Below are 20,009 nucleotides of genomic sequence, written 5' to 3' on the forward strand. Positions count from 1 at the left end.
TTTTTTTTAAAGATTTTATTTATTTATTTGAGACAGAGAGAATGAGAGAGACAGAGAGCACATGAGAGGGGGGAGGGTCAGAGGGAGAAGCAGGCTCCCTGCCGAGCAGGGAGCCCGATGCAGGACTCGATCCAGGGACTCCAGGATCATGACCTGAGCCGAAGGCAGTCGCTTAACCAACTGAGCCACCCAGGCGCCCTGAGTGATGGCTTATTCTTGAAGGTCCTATATAAATTTTGAGTGTTAACACATCTATATTAATTACATTTTGAACTTTTAAATGATACTCTAGCTTAGCAGTATACAACTTGGGGTAATTAAGTGTTCAGTCTTGGGAAATTTATTTCTATCAACTGTAGCCTAAAGAGGAGTACTCGTGCTGGAAAAGTATTTCCAGGGCCTTATTAACGTTCTTATCTAAAGATGAACTTCTTTCCTGGATCATCTTTAAGAGAATTTTAAGTATTTAAAATGTTTTGCCTGTAGCAAGACTGTAATTATAATTTGCATAGAATAAATTAAGCACTTGTTGATTACATACACAGTACTTAAGATTTCAGATTTTAAAAAGTCAGTGGTTTATTTTAGTTTTTTTCAGATGGAGCCGGCTTAGCGCTGTTCAGAGAGAGTGCCAATGTTCTTAGAACACCTGCGCTGCCTCCTTCCATAACCCTTTATTGCATGTGTAACACTGAGAGCCTGAGAACACTGCTATGAAGTTCTCAGGAAGGCAGTTCCCACTGGGATCAGGAATGTTTGTGTTTTTTATCTCATTTCATGCTAGTGTGAATTTTTAAAATTCTTCGTAAAAATTCTTTGCATTCTTTGTAAAAATTCTTTAAAAATTCTTTGTAAATTCTCGGGGCGCCTGGGTGGTAAGTTAATCCATCGGACTCTTGGTTTCATCTCAGGTCATGATCTCAGGGTCGTGGGATCAAGCCCCTCATTGGGCTTCATGCTTGCTTGTGATTCTCTCTTCCTCTTCCTCTGCCCCTCCTGCTTGTGCGCATGCTCTCTCTCTCTCAGATAAATAATCTTCAAAAAAAATTCTTTGTAAGTTCTTATATCTTGGTCTAGGAACGCACTTTTCACTTCTTTTTACTTTTAACTTAGGTTTGAAAATATGGCCAAAAGAATTGCTGAGAAGGAATTGACAGATAGGAATTGGGATCAAGAAGACGAAGCAGAAGAGGTAAGATCTTTCCTCAAGGATGGTTTCCTGCTGCTTCTAAATTTAAATTCAGGGCTCCTGGGTGGCTCAGTGGTTAAGTGTCTGCCTTTGGCTCAGGTCATGATCCCAGGGTCCTGGGATTGAGCCCCACATCAGGCTCCCTGCTCCGCGGGAAGCCTGCTTCTCCCTCTCCCGCTCCCCCTGCTTGTGTTCCTGCTCTCGCTGTCTCTGTCTCTGTCAAATAAATAAATAAAATCTTTAAAAAAAATAAATTTAAATTCATTTTGGGGTTCCTCAGGAAGATTTTGTAGTAAAATTAAAAGGTCTTTTAAAGAACAGCCTGAACAGAAAATAGTAACTTTTAAAACTAAAAATGTAAGTTCATTGGAATTAGAATTTAGATTGGCCTAGTTTCTTTCCTAACAAAATAAAAATGGGTCTTCCCTGAGGAAATATTTTAATTTTTCTCTTACAAAGAGTAGAACACAGCTGCGTTTTTAGTGCCTCATCAGCAGTTTGATGCTCCCTGGCCGGTTCACTAAGGAAATCTGTAACCAAATTAGCCTTTTGAGTTAATAGAATGGTGCTAAGTTTAAAAAAAAAAAAAGGAAGAAATCTGCAAAAGTGTGTTTCCAAGCTTATTCTTAAACCATCTTCCTTCTTTCTGAATCTCTTGTAGTATGAACATTTTTTTTCTTTACAAATATATGTATTAATATGTTTAGGGAAACCAAAATCACAAGTATATTAATATTTTGACAGGGTTTTTAACATTTCTAACTGACTTGGTGCTTTTTAACCAACTCTTCGGTAACTAAGTTTTTTCCTGGTCTGATGCACAGTGTTACATTCTGTGCCTAGTACGATTTATGATGACTGTATAATGATTTGCTTTGACATTAACATATTTCAGGAATGAAAGGACTTCCATTTAGTTAAATTTTAATGAGTCTGAAAGGACCTTACATTGAATTCGAGACAGGTATCCAGATGATCCCTTCTCTTAAGTGTAGAGATCTCTTTTAAGTTTAACATTATCTGAAATAACTACAGAGACAGCTTCTTACAGAAAGTATTTTATGCCAGCCCTACAGGGTAAAAGCAGGGTTGAAATAAAGCCAGAGATCTTCACCAAATTCCTGATTGTGGGCATAGTACTTTTAGCTACTGGGAAGAGCAGTAGTTTTCCAACAGGGTCACTTAGAGGCCCAGCTGTGCCAGTGGTCTCTGGGATGACGGGCAAATGGGCAAGGTTTCTCAAAAATCATATGCATATGTGATAAAAATAAACTGTTTTTGAAAACTGTAGTAGGAGGATCCTAGATTTGGGCATCTGGGTTTTAGAACTGGCTCTGTTACCAACTGTTAATGATCTTTAAGGTAACTTTTGGCTTTTGAAGAATAGATTTTGCCTCTTAAAACTGGGTTTTTTATCCTAAGTTTTATTCATATCTTTGAATATATTTGAAATTTGAAGAACTGGTCCTGAATAGTTTTCTACAAAACTTCTTTTATTTAACATTTTATTTATTTACTTTTAGAGTGGGGGGGTGCAGAGGGAGAGAAACAATATCAAGCAGACTCCATGCTGAGCACAGAGCCCAACGCAGGGCTTGATCTCACGACCCTGAGCCGAAATCAAGAGTCGGAGGCTCAAACGACTGAGCCACCCAGGCGCCCCTCTACCAAACTTTTGACGGTCTTAGTCTTGTCAGAACTTTCCTGTGTGTACTCCTCTGGATTGTGATTCAGAGCCTGCGTTTTTGTAGATCTGGAAGATTTCTGATTCACCTAAGTAGCTTTGGGATTCGTAAGATAGATAATAGACGTAAACTTTATTGTTATGTGCCGTCTCCATAATTTGTTACTAGTATTAACAGTACTTTAAAACCAGCAGATACTAAGATAAGTTTGGTCAGGCTTTTTTGTTTAGCATTTCTTCTCCTTTGGGGCCTCATCTTACTGCTGTTTAATTTGTACACCTGCAGGTGGGAACATTCTCAGTGGCCAGTGAGGAAGTCTTGAAGAATAGAGCCATAAAGAAAGCAAAGCGTAGAAATGTTGGATTTGAAGTGAGTGTTTTCTTACCACTTTTGGTATTAAACACTAATTTGATTTCTAATTGCAGAGCATTTCTACCCCTGGGAGCAGTCAGATCGATAAATGCTTTTTAAAATGTTTACTCTACTTGTGAAAATCCTTGAGGTGGACCATGGGAGTTAGAAAACAATAAGTATGAGATGTGCACCTTACCCAGTTGTAGAAATAAAGTGTAGATCTGGACAAATTTCAACCGAGCGGCAAGAAGAAGAAGAGTGGGTGGCCGGTGGAGTAAGGAAGGGAAATGCTCCCTGGCATTGAGGAGTGTGTGTTTGTGTGTGGGGGGGGGAGGTCCTTTAGCTGTAACAGAAGCATTTCACATGCAGATTTTCTTCCTAATACAGTATGTTATAATGTTTCCTTCCTGTGTTCACAAGGATTAAAAGATGAGTTGTAACTCTTGAATTGAAATCATGTGGTTCCATTCAACCATCACTCCACATTTAACAATGCTGCCCCAGTACGATCCTCAGCCCTCAAATACATTCCAGACACCTGCATGCTGACTTGGTGGCCTGGGCGTCTCTTGTCAGGCTGGAGAGTCTGGTTTGTACATCCTGGGTGGCAGCTGGAAGGACCCTACTCAGCTGCACCTTTTGTGGTGGCTCTGTTCAGTTTTGTTATTCCAAGTCTCCTCTGGTCTAATTTCATTCTTAAAGACTGGTGACGAGTTGGATGTAGGTATTGAGCCTAGTGAAGTTTGATGGCTCTCATGGAGAAGATAACAGCGGGGAAAGGACAACTTAATTAGGGAGGAAGTGATTGGTTTACTTGGGGAAGTGTATTTTAAGGGCCTGGGGTACATTCAAGTGAGGTTCTGTAGGAGACCACTACATATATGGGTGGTTACCTGGTACAGGAGGAGGGGTGACAGCTGGGTGCAGCTCTGGGAGGCATGCAGGAGGTTGAAACCGGGGTCTAGCTGAGAGTGGCAGCTCATGATGTAGACTGAGAAGCCGAAGGAAGGAAGACCGGCTGGAAGAGGGATGGCCCCGCCTCAGAAGAATGAAACCGTGTAACCGTGTAGACCACAATCCAGACTTGGCCCAAGGGAAGGGGGGGGGTGGGGGAGCCCTCTGGCTGTTAAAGGAAATGAATATAGATAGTTGAAATCCACATATCATTTCAGCTATAACTTTTAGAACTTGTATAATAAATGTTACGTTGTCTGCTTAAATGCTGAAATGTGGCTTTTCCCGTATGCAGGTGACTGTTGAACCACATGGGTTTGAATTGCCTGCGTCCGTTTATATTCCGGGGGGGCGGGGGTGGGGGGAGGTCGGTACTCCTGACCCCATGTTGTTCAAGGGTCACCTGTCGTGGGTTTGTCCATTTACTCAACAGACCTGCTAAGCGCTGGAGATAATATTGGTGGGTAAAAACAGATAAGAGTAAGTAAAATATCCATGCTTTGTGGAACATACGTCCTAATGATGGAAAAGACACACCGAGTGTGTAGTTTTTGTTTTTCTCTAAGTGCCACGGAAAAAAATGAGTGAGGGAGACTGGCGGGCCCAGGGACGTGTCAGTTCCGTGGGGCCCAAATGGGCAGCTCCTCATTCACTTCTGCCCTTTTTCTGAGTGACTCGTATTCCTTTTTTTCTTTTTTAAACAGTGGTTGTTGAATTTTCATGATGATTCTAGAGCCAATTTCCTGTTAACAGTTTCTAAAATCACTATAAATGTCCTGTGGCTTTTAAATCTCATGCAGAATACCAGGCTCCGAGGAGCCACTTGGAGCTTTCCACTATGTCCGTGGAGTATTGTCATAGATGGTGGCTGTCGCTTTGGTGTATTTGGGATATTGAATCATCAGAAATCAAATGAGGGTGTCAGGGCCTAAGCTATTTTTATTACACGCATTAAAATTCATACAAGTTAAGAGTTTGCCTTTTTTTGCCGAATTTTGTTGCCATAATTGTATCCGTGGTCAGTAACCATCTGAAATTCCTGTGGATGTGATTGAAATGTTTGTGTTTTTTGAAAACTGCAATATTAGGCTAACCAACCCATTCAGAAAACAAAGTTTCTAGTTTAAGTAATATTTTTGTGAGATCATGATTATAATTCATTTGTGTGAAAACGTAAGGTTTGTGCACTCCCTCAGATGTTGGGAAGCATGTATTCCATGATGTGTTTCTGAGAATATTTCCTAGAGCCTGCCTCGGATCCAGGAAGCAGATCACGCCCATTGTGGTGTAACCACTGGTTTTGAATGGAAAAAAAAAGAGGTATCTTTAGCAGAGCAACGTAAACTGAGGAACGTTTCTCCAAGAGTTTCCAGGAGCAGAGAGCAGGTTTAGAAGCTCATAAGGAGTGCTGGATATTTCCAGAGCATCGCGGGTTGGAGATGTGAGGAAGCCAGCGACAGTGGGAAAGGTCTACTAGAAAGGCCTTGCTGATGGAAATAGCGAGAAAATTGAGAATAAAAATGTTGCCTCTGGATTTCTCAACCAAGGGAAGGTCTAAGATTTGAGAGTCAGCTGCTCACGTTTCTAGAAGCTAAAAGCTACAGAAGTGCTTTAGGAAGTCATAGGAAAATGGGTAAGATACTTTCATCAGTCAGCCTGACTTGATGTTTCTACAGCTTCCTTAGGCTAATGGTCTTCGATTGAGTAGTACAAGAAAGAGGCCTCCTTTGGGATTTAGCCGTTTTAGAGTGTGTGTTTTTAGTTATAATTCTGAGGCTGTGTACACAAGTTTAGTGCATTAGTCTTTTTTGCCTTCTTTATCTTAAATATGTTTTTAAAAACAAGTTGCACTGTAAATGGCTTTCTTCATGGCTGTATCAGGAAGGCAGCTTCGGACTGCAGAGCTGTCGCTGTGAATAAAGTCGGTCTCATGTCCCGTCTCTGCACCTGCTTCTCCTTTTCCTCCAGTGCTGGTCCCGTAAGCTTCTGGTGCTACTCAGCCAACGTGGTATTGTCACGCACTTGCTTACCTGGTTATGAAACAGAGTCCTCTAATGTGTGCTCTTTCTTTGTTTCAGTCGGATAGTGGAGGGGCCTTTAAAGGTTTTAAAGGTTTGGTTGTACCTTCTGGAGGAGGAGGGTTTTCTGGATTTGGTAATGGTGCTGGAGGGAAGCCTTTGGAAGGACTGTCTAACGGAAGCAGCATAAGCAGCGCCCCTCCCTTCTCCAGCGCCAGGACAGCAGCGGAGAGCAAGGCAGCCTTTGGTGAGTAGGTTCTCCTCCCTCCGCTCACATCTGTGTACAGATGATCTGAAAAATAACATTGCAAAGATGTTTTCCTTGTACTTGATCCTGGGTCCTGGGACTCCATGAGCAGAAACAGGGTAATACTGAAAGGGATGGAAGTTAGAGAGATGTTGGCTCTTTGCAGAGTAAGTGAGTAGAGCACAGGCTTTTGAGGCAAAATAGACCCAGGTTCTCAGCTCCGCCAGTCACTGGCTCTGCAGCCCTGGTAAAGTTCCTTATTAGCCTCTGAGCCTCCAAATCTTCAACTGTGAAATGAGAATGACCCTGAGAACTGACCTATGGGGTCAAAGGAGAAGAGGAAGCTCTTAGTGGACCCTCCGTAAAGACCTGCCTTCCCATGTGTTCATTCGTTCTCTGTGTACGAGGGACTTTCCGTGTGGCCCACACCTACTAGGAACTTACGGTCCTCCACTCTAGATTTATGTCACCTGGGGTGTGGTGACTGCCTGATCCTGTTTTGAGAGAATTGGTCAAGAACTGTTGGGATTAGCAGCAGAGAATGGAATCATGGGCTCCAGTCTTCGGTTTTCGGGAAGTGATCCTGGCTGGTTGGATTGTACTTAGCTGTTCTGAATGTACACTGTTTTGTTTTAATGAGGCAGAATGTGTAGTGTGATTAAGCCAGCACTTTGTTAAGATTTTAACTGCATTAATATATGTTCATCCCTACAACCTTGGGGATTAAGTTTTATACTAACTATTGGGACAGTTCTGGGGGAAGCGGGCCTCCTTTTCAAAGAAAAGATTATTTTTAATGCAAGCACATCATAGACCATGTTCTTGTATAAAGTTTGATTTTTGTGATCACCGGTTCCTAAATATTAGATGTGCACATACTTCTTGAACTGTCACAAAAATACAGGATACAATAAAAGCAGAAAGTATGAAGACAGCATAAAAATCCAGCTGATATTATCAAACCAGCTTCTCAGTAAACTCTTCAAACTTTTAATTCCCTATAGGATCTATTGCTGCAAATGGTCCTACCTCCTTGGTCGATAAAAAGATCTTAACTCCCAAAACTAATGGTGACAGTCAGCAGCCCTCCTCCTCCGGCCTTACCTCTAGCGCGGCCTGCCCCCGGGACGTCTATCACAAGCAGCTGGCTGCCTTAAACTGTTCCGTCCGGGATTGGATCGCGAAGCACGTGAACACGAACCCCCTGTGCGACCTGACGCCCATCTTTAAGGACTACGAGAAATACCTCACTGGTATCGAACAGCAGCTCGGGGGCAGCGGCAGCAGGCGCTCTGAAAGTGAAGCCAAGAAAATGTCGCTTGCGACCCAGTCCCCTTCCCCGTTCGGGGCAGCAGAACTGCAGCGAGACTCGACATTGGCGTTTGCGGGCAACAAGGTGGAGGACACTGCTGAGAAGCCGCCGGACCCGCCCGGAGGAGCCGCGGGGGCCTCGTTTAACTTTGGCAAGAAGATCGACAGTTCTGTCTTGGGCTCTTTAAACTCCGGCCCCCTGACTGCATTTTCGTTTTCTTCTGGAAACTCCAGTTTATTTGGCAAAGAGCTTACCCAGAATAAACCGGTGTCTTCACCATTTTCCACGAAAATGTTGGAGGTACAGGCTGAAGGCGGCAGTAGCGAATACAAAGGTAATAATAAAGTTTATCCTCCTAAGTCTGTCTTGGATCTGAGTTTTGGGTTTAGCGGCACAAACGTAGATTTGTAAATCAGGTGGATCTGGATTCACGCTGTGACTCACGTCGTTTCCCGGATATGATCTCGGACACAGTTGATCGGCTGCTTTTGAGTCTGTTGTTTCCCTCTTTGTAAAGTGGAGTAAGACCTATTTTGCAGGGCTACTGTAAGGATTGAGAATATAAAAATAAAAAGAATATAACCATATCAGGCACAGTGACTTTGAAAAGTATTAAACGCACATAAAAAAATTCAGTAAATTAACAGTGCTTGAGAATTGTGTCTTACTGAAAGAATTGCTCATCAATGTCCGTGGCATGTCTTGTGTTTGGGAGATTTAATCATAGGTGAAGTCTCATGGCAAAATAGTACTCTACTGTGAATAAAGAAGGTAGACTTTGCATAGCCCCAGGAACAAATTGGTGGGGGTTTCCCTCAATGTGTCTAGACTGCAGCCACCTTTCCAGAAGCATCCACCTTGGGTGGAGTCAGTGCCCCAAACCGGGCCTGAGTCACAGGCCCTTCACTACCTGTTCTTAGCTCTTTGAAAAGAGGGATTAATGGCCTAGTCTCTCCTCATCCCATTGTGGTTGTGAACACATTGTGTGAAGACACTTATTTGTGAGCAGTTAAAAAGTACGTCTCGAAGGAGGTGTTCACTTCTCAGTACTTGAGAACGAAAGAAACCGGCTGTTTTCTCCTGGGAGGGTAACTTCCATTCCTTTGAGTCCATCCTCAGGCAAGGGCCCTCCAGAGCAAAGCATAGGCTAAAGATCTCCCTTTTTATTTCTCTGCCCTAAATGCGACCGATGGAGAGTGGTCCTGCTCCTAGAGCGGTCCCAGGAACGGCGAGGCTGCCTGTGGGAGGGACATGAGTGAGGCTCGGTCCCCGCACGATGCCAGATGCCCAGCGGCAGAGCCCCCCCTGCTTGTCTGGTGGCCGCTGCACCTCTCCCTGCGAGAGAGAGCCCGTGAGCTTGTTTGAGTCTTGCTGCCTGGGCCCGCCCTGGAGAGCCTCGCTCACGGCTGCCTTCTTGGGAATTTAAATCTGGTCACTTTGACTTGTTGGGGCACCAGAATTGTTTTTCTGAGAGTTGCTGTTTAATTTAGTGTGTGTCCTGAGACCATCTTTCTCCGGAGGATCATCGTTTGCATCATCGTGTCCTAGATCTCCCCTGGGGCTGGGGCTGGGGCTGGGAGGGCGCCTGGTGCCTGAGCCTCCAGACACGGGGCCTCACAGAAGCAGCTTGCTCACGCTTCGGGGTGGTTTCTCTGACAGCCTGCCCTGTAACCAGCTTTATTGTCCTCCTCTTCTTTGGCCATCGCGGAGACTGATTATTCCTCAGCATGACACACACAGTGTCACAGGAGATCTGGGGATGAAGGTGTTTAGAAGCCTGTCTGAGATTTTCCTTTTCCAGTGGGTGATCTTGAGTCTGTGTGGGTGTTTATTTTTCTGTTAAAATTGGTGCACCGAATCATAAGCATTGACAATTTTTCATTCTAGGGCTTTCTACAAATTAACATTTAGGAGAGAGAAGCATGTTCCCATTAAAAATTATCCTAATTTTTCACAAAATGATTAAAATCCAGTGAATCTCCCCCAGTTAGATGTGTGCTTTCGATTTCTGCATCAGCTTACAGGGAATTTTTAGGTTGAGGTGTTAGGGGATGGATAACTTCTTTTGTAACATTTTTAAGCTCTTGATTTGAATTTTACTGAGTTAGTGTTGTTTTTATAAAAGGCGGAGATGAAGAAGAGAATGATGAGCCGCCTAAAGTAGTAGTTACTGAAGTAAAAGAAGAAGATGCTTTTTACTCCAAAAAGTAAGTAAGAGTCCCGGGAACCCATGTGGTGAGCATGTCTTCAGAGATGTGGAAGGTGGCCTCTGGGGCGATCTCAGCCCTACAGGATTTGCTGAGCATCCCCTCCTGGGGTCAGGCTGGGCCTGCTCTTCGGATGGGAACAAGGGAGAATTCTTGACCTGTTCATTTGAAAACAGGTTCTAGAAATTTCCTGCTGGGCATTTCCTACTCTTTTCTAGTATTTTCTTTCTTCTGAAGTGCTTTAGAGACAGGCTTTTCTTTGACCGTCCCACCCCCATCTCCCTCCTCTCCCCCTGCTCCACCCCCCTGCACAAAGAAAGTCACCTCCTCACTGATTTCACCTTTGTTTTTACTTCTGCTCTTCATCGGGAGGTGTCATCCCCTCCTGGAGACCTGGTTGGCCCTTGTGGGTTTTCTCAGCCAAAACGTACTGCATAGTAACCAGCCCTTTATTTCCTCCCCAGTGATGAGAACAGTTTTGTTTTTTGGTTCACTTTTGTTTTTATATGAGAGCTGTTGCTTTCAGAAGAAAGCCAAGGAGAAATTTTGAATTATCTCATCCCAATGAAATGAAATTAGTACTTTTTAACAAACATGTTTACAGAAAAGTCAGTTGTATCATTTTAGAACTTTCCCTAGGTGTGTTTTTTTAAATACAGAAATTTCACACGGAGTCAGTGTTTGTAACAATCACCATATCCTGTGGAATTCCCAAGTGTTGTTATTTCTGAGAACTTTTAAGAACCCAACAATGCGGGCACCTGGGTGGCTCAGTCGTTAAGCTTCTGCCTTCGGCTCAGGTCATGATCCCAGGGTTCTGGGATCGAGCCCTGCATCGGGCTCCCTGCTCCGCGGGAAGCCTGCTTCTCCCTCTCCCACTCCCCCTTCTTGTGTCCCCTCGCTTGCTCTCTCTTTCAAATAAATAAACAAAATATTTTTTTTAAAAAAAGAATCCAACAATGCCTTTTGCTTGTTTTTAAATTTAATTACGCAGATGACCTATAAAGGATTTTTTCCTAATCGGAATAAATTGAAGGAGCAGGAAGTGGTTTTGATTTGTGTCTTCATGACCTAAGGAGATTATGACAGAGCAGGCTGGGAAGACGCTTGACTACATTATTTTCAGTTAGGTCTTGCTTAAGAGTGTTTTCCGGGGCGCCTGGGTGGCTCAGTTGGTTGAGCGTCTGCCTTCAGCTCAGGTCATGATCCCGGGGTCCTGGGATCGAGCCCCACGGTGGGCTCCCGGCTCGGTGGGGAGTCTCCTGCTCCCTCTCACTCTCACCCTGCTTGTGCTCGCTTGATCTCTCTCAAATGGATTAAAAAAAAAAAAGTGATCTCCAAAATTTCAGCATTTTGGTAGATCAAAAATTGAAGGAGTCCTGAAGAAAATTAAAATAAATAGGAAGAAGGGCAAGAGAGATGGGGGCCAGAGGGTCCTGTATTTGTTCCTGTCCCGAAAGGACCAGATCGGCCTCTTGAACTCAGGGCCAAAGGAGCACATCAGAGGTGTGGAGTGTTTACTGTGGTTTTGACTGAACTGAGAATAGGTAGCTTCAGAAAGTGTTTTTTTTCAAGTTGCACATGACCCACTCTTTTTTTTTTTTTAAAGATTTTATTTATTTATTTATTTGAGAGAGAGAGGGAGAGAGAGAGAGCACATGAGAGGGGGGAGGGTCAGAGGGAGAAGCAGACGCCCTGCTGAGCAGGGAGCCCGATGTGGGACTCGATCCCGGGACTCCAGGATCATGACCTGAGCCGAAGGCAGTCGCTCAACCAACTGAGCCACCCAAGCGCCCATGACCCACTCTTTTAATAATTGGGAAAAATAGGGAAGGGTTCTAGAATATCTAACCAGATTTTCTTACTTGGGTTTGTACCCAGACCTAGTTTGAATCAAAGGTTCATCCTTGTCTTTCCACACAAGTGTGAACAGCGGTTGTTAGAAAACTTGTCTCTTGGGGCGCCTGGGTGGCTCAGTCGTTAAGCGTCTGCCTTCGGCTCAGGTCGTGATCCCAGGGTCCTGGGGTCAAGCCCCACGTCAGGCTCCCTGCTCGGCGGGAAGCCTGCTTCTCCCTCTCCCACTCCCCCTGCTTGTGTTCCCTCTCTCGCTGTGTCTCTGTCGAATAAATAAATAAAATCTTTAAAAAAAAAAAAAAAAACTTGTCTCTTGAGTATCTGATGGCCTTGCTTCTTTTTCTCTATAGGTGTAAACTGTTTTACAAGAAAGACAATGAATTTAAAGAGAAAGGTGTGGGTACTTTGCATTTAAAACCTACAGCCAATCAGAAGACGCAGCTGTTAGTGCGGGCAGACACCAATTTAGGTGGGTATCTTGTTTTTCAGGTGGCACAAGATCATGCTGACCACATAGTGCATAAAAGCCCTTCACCTTGCTGGTTCCAGTCATTGAGATTTTCAAGTAGAGCCATGTGTTTTGGGGGGACAGAATAGCAGTCAATCAGATCAAATGCATCCTGTATTTCCTGATTATTTATAGGCTGAGTTGAGTACCAGCATAACAGAGTGCAAGAAAACGTAGATGTGTTAAAAGAAGTAACCAAGATGGTTTTCGTTTCACTTTGTGTTAGAAATGTGACTAAGAAGCTATAGGTAAATTGGACGGCTTAATAAACACAGAAGGGCGATTAACCATTTAAAGGAATCTGCTTTATGTAGGAAATAACCATAAACACCTTGCCGGCTCCCCTTTGCCCCAGCCCCACCCTTAGAACAACCCACCGGAAGGAGGCGGAAGGAGGCAGCCGGTGCCTGGAGGAGCCCGGGCGGGGGGCCAGGGCTGGTCTATGAGGAAGTGGTGGGTACCGCTAGGCCCTGCCGGGCTGGGTTGCAGAACCTTCGGCTTTTTCTTCCCTGTGGGCTTGACTCATGGGTGACGCCATCACCGTCCTAGCGCTCTTACCCGGTGAGCCGCAGAGAGGTGTCTTTGCTAACCGCCCTGCCTTGTTGGAATGACCTGGTGAAGGCTCCAGGTCGTGCTGACGCACTCTTCGTCTGGTGTGAGCACGGACACCTCTCAGAAGGCCTGGCCGCTGCGACAGGGCCTCGCGGCCCTCTCTGAGGGACACCATGGTGGTGTCAGCATGAGGGGACCCGGGCCCTTTTCCCCAGCCTTCCCGAAGCTCCCAGTTTTAGATCCGTTTGCTACAGGAGAGCTTGTATTTCACATTTAGCACATGAAAGCTGCAGGCTCGTGGACCTCCAGTGTGGTCTGTGTGGTTTTGATGTCCTTTTTCCTTTGTTGAAATGCAGGCAACATACTGCTGAATGTCCTGATTCCACCCAACATGCCGTGTAGCCGAACGGGGAAGAACAACGTCCTGATCGTCTGTGTTCCAAATCCACCTGTTGATGAGAAGAATGCCACCATCCCAGTCACCATGTTAATCCGGGTAAAAACAGGCGAGGACGCGGATGAGTTGCACAAAATTTTACTGGAGAAAAAGGATGCCTGAACACACCTGGACTAAGGGATTGCTGCCAAGTTGCTGCTCCCCACCACCCCTTAGACTTAGTCAGTTTTTCTTCTCTTCTTACTTTGACATTCTAAGAATTTAGAGATAACTTAAAACTTTGTGAGGAAGATTAATATGGCCAATAAAACCTTTAAACGTTAAGTGTCAAGAACCTGTATTCTCCCTTCTTAAGAACTGTCTGATGTGTAAAATACATTTGAATGAAATTTTTTTTGGAAGATTTTTAATGTTCATTTATTAAACTGACCACAAGTGGTTTCTTAATAGGCTGAAATCAGGGTATCGATTAGACTTCCCAAAGGCTGTTCCGATCCACGGGTTTTGGGGTCTGCTGCCACCGCTGGGGAGGCTTCCCGGCAGCCCCCGCGTCCAGGAGGAAGCTCGCCTGTGGCGTTCTCTGGTGGGCTTGACTGATTTGGGAGAACAGCACTCTTTCCAAATGAATCATGCTACCACGCCGTGATGGAGGTATTTTTCCTGTGCTTTCTCATATTGTTATTCTAAAGCTGAACCTCCAGTACCAAATGTTCCCACCCAGCATGAGAGGCTTTAGCTTTTTATTTGCAGACATTGGCCTTTTAACCCTGTGGGCTTCTTTACCTGATTGAGGAACTGCTTTTTCGTTTTAAAAGGAAACAAGTAGCTTGTTCTTTGGTTTTGTAGTTTCACTCTTGAGGTGCTGTTACTTCTCTATTCCTCTGCAGACAAAGAGAATAGAGGGGGATTGCCTGGAATGCGGTCTAAAAGCACAGATTTGGTAGCTTAGAGTTTATAGACCACGGACAACAAGCGCCTGTAGAAATGAAAGTTAAGTCAAAGTTAGAGCATAGTACAAAAGAAAGAATACGTCTTAGCTATTTGTGCCATGATGAACCCCTATGGATCTAAGAGCTACTTACTACTTAAAGTCCTAGCAGCTCTTACTACACATGAGCCATGTGATTAGCCAGGAAACATGCAATAAGGTAATGGAATTGAAATTGTGTGTGTAAATGTTGCCTTTAACTTTAGACAGAAGTATATTCTACATTTGATACCTGAAGTTTCCACTTTTTTACAAGTAAGCTACTCAGTATGTCCATTTGGAAGGGAGCCATGGTTCTGCAGGAGCAGAGCTGCGTCACTTCTTCACAGCAGTCAGGTAGCGGATCCTAGTGTTCTTGGAAGATTCTGGGCACATGAATTAGATACAGATTTTAATGTTTAAATGTCCACTTTCATTCCTCGTTAATCATTTAATGCTGGTACCATATGATCTTGTTTCAAGGCTCAGGGTCCGTGCCTGAGGGCTCACACTTGTATGTTCTGATCTTCAGTATGTAATGTCTTCTGACTTAGAAAATTGTAGAAAATAATTGTAGATAGTACAGTTACTTTTTTTAAAACAAGTTATAATTTTTAGAGATTTATAAAGGGGGCAGGGAAACCATTTTATGATCCAACAGGTTAACTCCAATGCCTGAGGTGAGGAAGTTGGCCAACTATGTACCGTGAGATTCTTGCACTTCGTGAGAGAATCTGGCCCAGTGTGTGACTCTGAGTAAATGCACAGAGGTGTGCGTACACTTGTGGGCTGAGGTCAGGCTCTCACGGTGGGAAAGCTAGGGAGGGAGTGGCAGTTACTTTTGCATTTTCTTTTTAGAATCAAGAATACTCTGGAGTGTTTGTTACACGTGATTTCTAGTATGTGGTGGTCGATCCTATTACAGTGGCTGTGGCCCAGCCGGCCTTGAGTGAGGTTTATCCAGCTGCTAGGAGGACGAGGAAGTGCAGGGCACAGACTTCTGTCCCGGGTGGCCCACCCGTGGTCCCCAGGAGCCGCGAGGCCACTCGGGCACTTTCAGGGGGCGCCACACTGGTAGCAGCCTCTGCGTGGCCAGTGGGATGTTTGCCACACGTGGCCGAACAGCATCAGGATTGGGTCACCTTTCACCTACCCCCCCCCCCCGGGAAAAGAGTTCATAATCTTTTTGCATTAGTGGGTATATGTGGCTTTCTCTTTTCCTGACATTCCCAGCAAATTGTTGCTGCTAAGACTCACTGTTAAAGTGACAATTACAGGGACAGGCGTGATGCGTGTGCCGGAACTCCCAACGCGGTATTTCCTTCATGTCGCTTCCCCTTTAGGAACTTGCTGGTCTCTACTTTAATTACGTATACATACAAAAGAGCCTGAGTGTGTGTGGATTTTCCTGTAAAACCTAAATATTTGTATGTTACTTGGGGGAAGAGGCCCCTTTGGCCCCCAGAGGGCCGGCCTTCTCTCCCCTGCTGTATTAGTAGCTAAATTCCGCCCCATAGGTTTAGTTAGATTTATTTTTAACAAAAATATTAGAAATTAGGCTTTTAAATGTTTAACGTAGACTGAAATTTTTGTATTTAGTTGGAGGATCTATGACGTATATCATCTGTGTGGCCTGAAGGGAGTTGTTTTTAACCTTTAATCCGTTTAATCAGTTGTGTTGCATCTTGACAAATACTGAGTGTCCCAGTGGCCTTTTTTAAACTGGTGCGTGTCCTTCTTTTGAGAGTTCCCCAGTAAGCAAAAAAATGAGCATTGTGCTGTCTTTGTTTTTAGAATTACAGGCTGGAAATGTGTGTCCAGTTTTTAAAGCAGTTTAGATTGTGTTTTCCAGGGAAGAACAAGTCTGACCATTTACGCATTGATTTTCTTGGAAAGGATTATAGTTTTATAATTTCAGTTCTAAATCATATTTTTGATATGCTGCATGCCAAAAAGAATCTACCTGTTCTGGGGGAGAAGAAAAAAAAAAAACCCATCTTACTGTCCAAGTGCAGAACAAGTTATCACTGAGAAAGCCTTTTTGGTTTCATTTTAAAAGTTAAACACGTCTTTTGAGCAACTGTCGGTTCTTCTTTGATTTCTGAAGTCAGAATGCAAGCACGGTGTATTTTGAAGGCTTTGCAGACCCAATGGCTCACTCCCAAACCCCTGGGTATTGGTTCTCATTCTGGAAGTGAGAATCTGGTTGAAACTGGCGTGTCCCACGGTGCCGGCAGGGGACCGCGAGGAGCCGTCCAGTCCCGCTCTGAGCACCGGGACTTCTTGGCCAGAGGCAGTCATGGTTAGGACTCCGGACTCTGCTTGATGCAGACGCGATCGATCGTAACAGTTGTTAAGACTTCTTAGCAATCAGATAAGTTGTTTGCTTTCTATTTTGCATAGGAAATTGTTTTCTAAGACAAATACTTGAATTGTCAGACAATGTAATTTCAGTTTGTATTAGTTTTTGAGGAAGTGTAATCCATGAAATGTGAATAAATGGAAAGTAAACAAAATCAGTGTTCGACACTTTTATGTTCCTCGGTGATGTTCCTGGTGTCGATACAAGTCATGTGGGCTGGGGGGAGAAGGACCGTGCAGAAACCCCCAGGCAGCGGAGGATCTGCTTCCTCTCGGCCCCTGCGCGTATGCGTGTGGCCTCCTCCGAGCCATTCGAGAGTCTGTCGTGTGGGATTTACGTCCTTACAAATCAGAATTGGAATGGTAGATGTGTCACGGGCCACCATGGGGAGCACTGCGCCAGGCGCTCTGCATCTGGTGCTCATTTGGCCCTCGGGGCAAACCTCCCAAAGGGGCTCCATGGTGCGTTTTCCAAAGCACGGCCCTGGGCCAGGTTAGTGTGTTTCTTACAAATACATACGTGGGTTTGGGATCTGTGTCCAGGTCTGTCTCAGTCAAAAATCTGAACCCTCCTAAGGACGTTTTAAAACTATAAAGATCAAGATGCTCAAGAAAAAATACATTGTTATTCTAGAGCTTTAAATTTTCAGTGATCCAGAAAATCACTATTACAGCATGAACAGATTAAACTGTAATAGGATTATGATACGATTTTGGAGTCAAGTGCTGAGTAACTTCAGAGGTGTGTCCCCGCAAGGTACTGTGAAGACGGACTTACTCATCGAAGTAGTATTCCGGAACCAGTAACATCCAGTGGGAACTCAGTGACACAAGAGGGTGTTTGTCCCGAAAACGCACCAGCCCTGTCGTAAGTACTCGGCGATGGGCCGCTGACAGATGGGTTCTCCAAGCATGGAGCTGGCAACCACAGTGGCCCCACCTTGGAACTTGTTAGAAATGCAGACTGGGACGGGGGGTGGGAATAGCGTGGTTTTGGTTTTGTTTTTATTGAGAAATTCACACACTCTTAAAGTGAAAGCTTCAGTCGTTGTTATAGTATAGTCCCAGAACTGGGCAACCATCACCACTGATTCCAGAACACGTTCATCACTGGCCGTGTGGGTTTCAACAGAGGGTTCTGACACGCGCTCAAGTCTGAGAACCGCCCCACCCCCCACAGGCCGCCTCGGTGCTTTGTGGTGATGCCCTGGGGGCACATTCCAGGAGGGGAACGGCAGGGACTCAGTGTTGCCGGGGACCGTGTCAGCCTCTGTACACAGGGGTCTCACCTCAACCTGCCCCCAGGAAGGGGGGTACGGCCGCGAAAACCCAGGCCCAGGTCCCACGCGCCCGGGGAGCCGCAGACCCACGCGGGCTGTCACCAGCGCCCCGCTCGACGGTGTGTGTACGTGCCCGTTAAAGGACTAAACTTGACCGGCTTCCGGAATGGTCTAAAATCTTGAGAACAAAATTGTTTATTCAAAACATAATCATGAAAAGTCACTAAAAACCATGGTTCTCTCAAACTGAGCAATCTAATTGTTTTATTAAAGTCAGATTCCAAGATGAAAGACCCTTAATCCACACATAGGGAAAGCAATACCTTGTTAAACCTGTTGGCTTATGTAAAGGCCAAGTCAGGAGGGACGCGATGAAGCCGCGAGCAAAAGAAAGGACCTCTTTTGTTTTTTTATCATCCCCCAAAACAAACATTTCCCCTTCTCACAGTAAGTTTTCCAGCTGTTCTTCCTGCCCTCTTAACAATCAAGCCCAAAGCACAGCAGGCTTATCCATTCAACAGGTATATACACAATGAACTAGGATAGTGTTTATGGATTAATTTAGTTTACATTTCTCCCTCCTCCCGACAGGAAACTCCCAAAGGTTTTCTCTTCCAGTCAACATGATTTTCTAAAGCTAGGGCATGACCGTAGTTCCTAAAAGTTCATCTAGGACGGAACAGAAGGACCGAAATAGCAGCATTAGCCTTCAGGAGTAGGCAGCTCATAGGAGGGGGTTCTTGCACAGCTTTCTCCACATTAGCTGTTAGGTATTTTTCAGGCGACTGTTTTAAAGGGGACTCCTCCTTCAACGGGAAGGGGGTTTGACCTGGATGGCAACAAAGACATTGTCTTCATTTTACCTACCAGACGGCCTGCTTGATAACCACTCAAGCAATCTGCCCTTGGTGATGTTGCTTCAGGAAATTCTGGTTCGGCTGTTTCCAATGCAACGGATGGAGAGAGATGTCCTCGATGTGACAGTTCGCACTGTATTTCTAGCTTTGCCTATGTGTTCCTCTCAGACCCTCCCTTCTACGTGTTCACTTCCTGTCCTGTAACTTCCCGCCGTGGTGGAGGCCTGACGCGTGCCCATCACCTGAGACACAACTTTAGAGTTCGTTTGCTCTCGGGACGAGCGAGCCCACCGCCGAGCCTCCATCAGCCCCTGGGAGGTGGAGTCAGCTCGAGAAACGTGCAAGCGCACTAGACATCAACTGGATTAACTAGAGTCTCAAGGCAACAGACAACCAGGGCCCAGAAACCATCTTCCTGCAGACCAGGCAGCCTGTCAGAAGCCTGCTCTGTTTACACTTGACCTCGGGACTCCTGACTCTGATCCTGGGCATTTTCCCATTGCCACAAGGCCTTTTTTAGAGGTTCTCCAGAAAAAGCTTGGGACATCTGACAGTGTGACGGGAGGGCTCATACTACTTTATGGGGACTGGGAGCTAAACCCGAAACGCGTCTCTTGTGATTGGATTTTGCAAATGTTGCCTCGGACCAAAACCTGGCTGCGGGCGCCCCGACCCCATGGCTGACTCAGCATGGCCCGAGCCAGGGCCCGGGGTGCTTTCTGTCCATCTCCAGCATTTCTAGAAAGGAACTCATGTGAAAGCTCCAAAAACGGTCGAAGAAGAAATCTTTGGGGGCAAATTAAGGTTCAATCACTTAAGTTTATGCATTGCTGTAACATCTGTATTTGATCTGAAATACCCATTAAAGAAAAAAAACAACTAAGTACAGATTCATCAGAGGAAAGCACTGAGGAAAAATAAATTTAATATCCAACATGCAAATCAACTTTCAACAGAAATGCAAAAAGCACAGCTCACAGCCAACCAAATGCTGCTCAGAAATGATTTCTGTACGTGGAAGACAGTGAACCCAGAAGCGGCTCATGTTTATGGAAATGCCACTGACCATGAGACAGATCCTAACGTGTTCGATTATGCCACCATGGTGTTTTTGCCAAAATATATTTTGTAGAAATCGTTTTAGTTAAGCCTCAAAGTCGTGAAAAATCGCAACAGGTTTTCTTTGCAGGTTTTGATTCTCACGTGGAGAGTTTGCTCGGGAACCGCGAGCAAATGTACACCTACATGCTCGCTATGTACACCTAAC

The 20,009-nt window shown here is 44.9% G+C and overlaps 1 protein-coding gene across 2 annotated transcripts; it reads left to right on the forward strand.

The window, feature by feature from the left end:
* The first annotated feature begins 984 nt into the window (after window positions 1-984).
* Window positions 985-16,184, forward strand: NUP50 (nucleoporin 50). Of its 2 annotated transcripts, XM_081822625.1 has the most exons (7): window positions 1,021-1,192; window positions 3,160-3,243; window positions 6,261-6,447; window positions 7,452-8,093; window positions 9,885-9,966; window positions 12,171-12,289; window positions 13,237-16,184. In XM_081822625.1, exons 1-7 carry the CDS (start codon window positions 1,124-1,126, stop codon window positions 13,437-13,439), a joined length of 1,386 nt encoding a protein of 461 aa, XP_081678751.1. In that variant the 5' UTR covers window positions 1,021-1,123; the 3' UTR covers window positions 13,440-16,184. The 2 variants fall into 2 exon arrangements, with proteins under 2 accessions (XP_081678752.1, XP_081678751.1); XM_081822626.1 differs by lacking the exon at window positions 3,160-3,243 and having other exon boundaries at window positions 985-1,192.
* Window positions 16,185-20,009: the final 3,825 nt, after the last annotated feature.

This window comes from Leptonychotes weddellii, chromosome 5 (assembly GCF_054177405.1).
Source record: "Leptonychotes weddellii isolate Sample4059 chromosome 5, ASM5417740v2, whole genome shotgun sequence".
In the NCBI taxonomy this organism is placed as follows: Eukaryota; Metazoa; Chordata; class Mammalia; order Carnivora; family Phocidae; genus Leptonychotes; species Leptonychotes weddellii.

Coding starts and splice junctions, on each gene's coding strand:
- NUP50 (XM_081822625.1), top strand. CDS start 1,124: ATGGCCAAAAGAATTGCTGAGAAGGAATTGACAGATAGGAATTGGGAT. Junction 3,244..6,260: donor GTAGAAATGTTGGATTTGAA/GTGAGTGTTTTC, acceptor TCTTTGTTTCAG/TCGGATAGTGGAGGGGCCTT. Junction 8,094..9,884: donor CGGCAGTAGCGAATACAAAG/GTAATAATAAAG, acceptor TTTTTATAAAAG/GCGGAGATGAAGAAGAGAAT.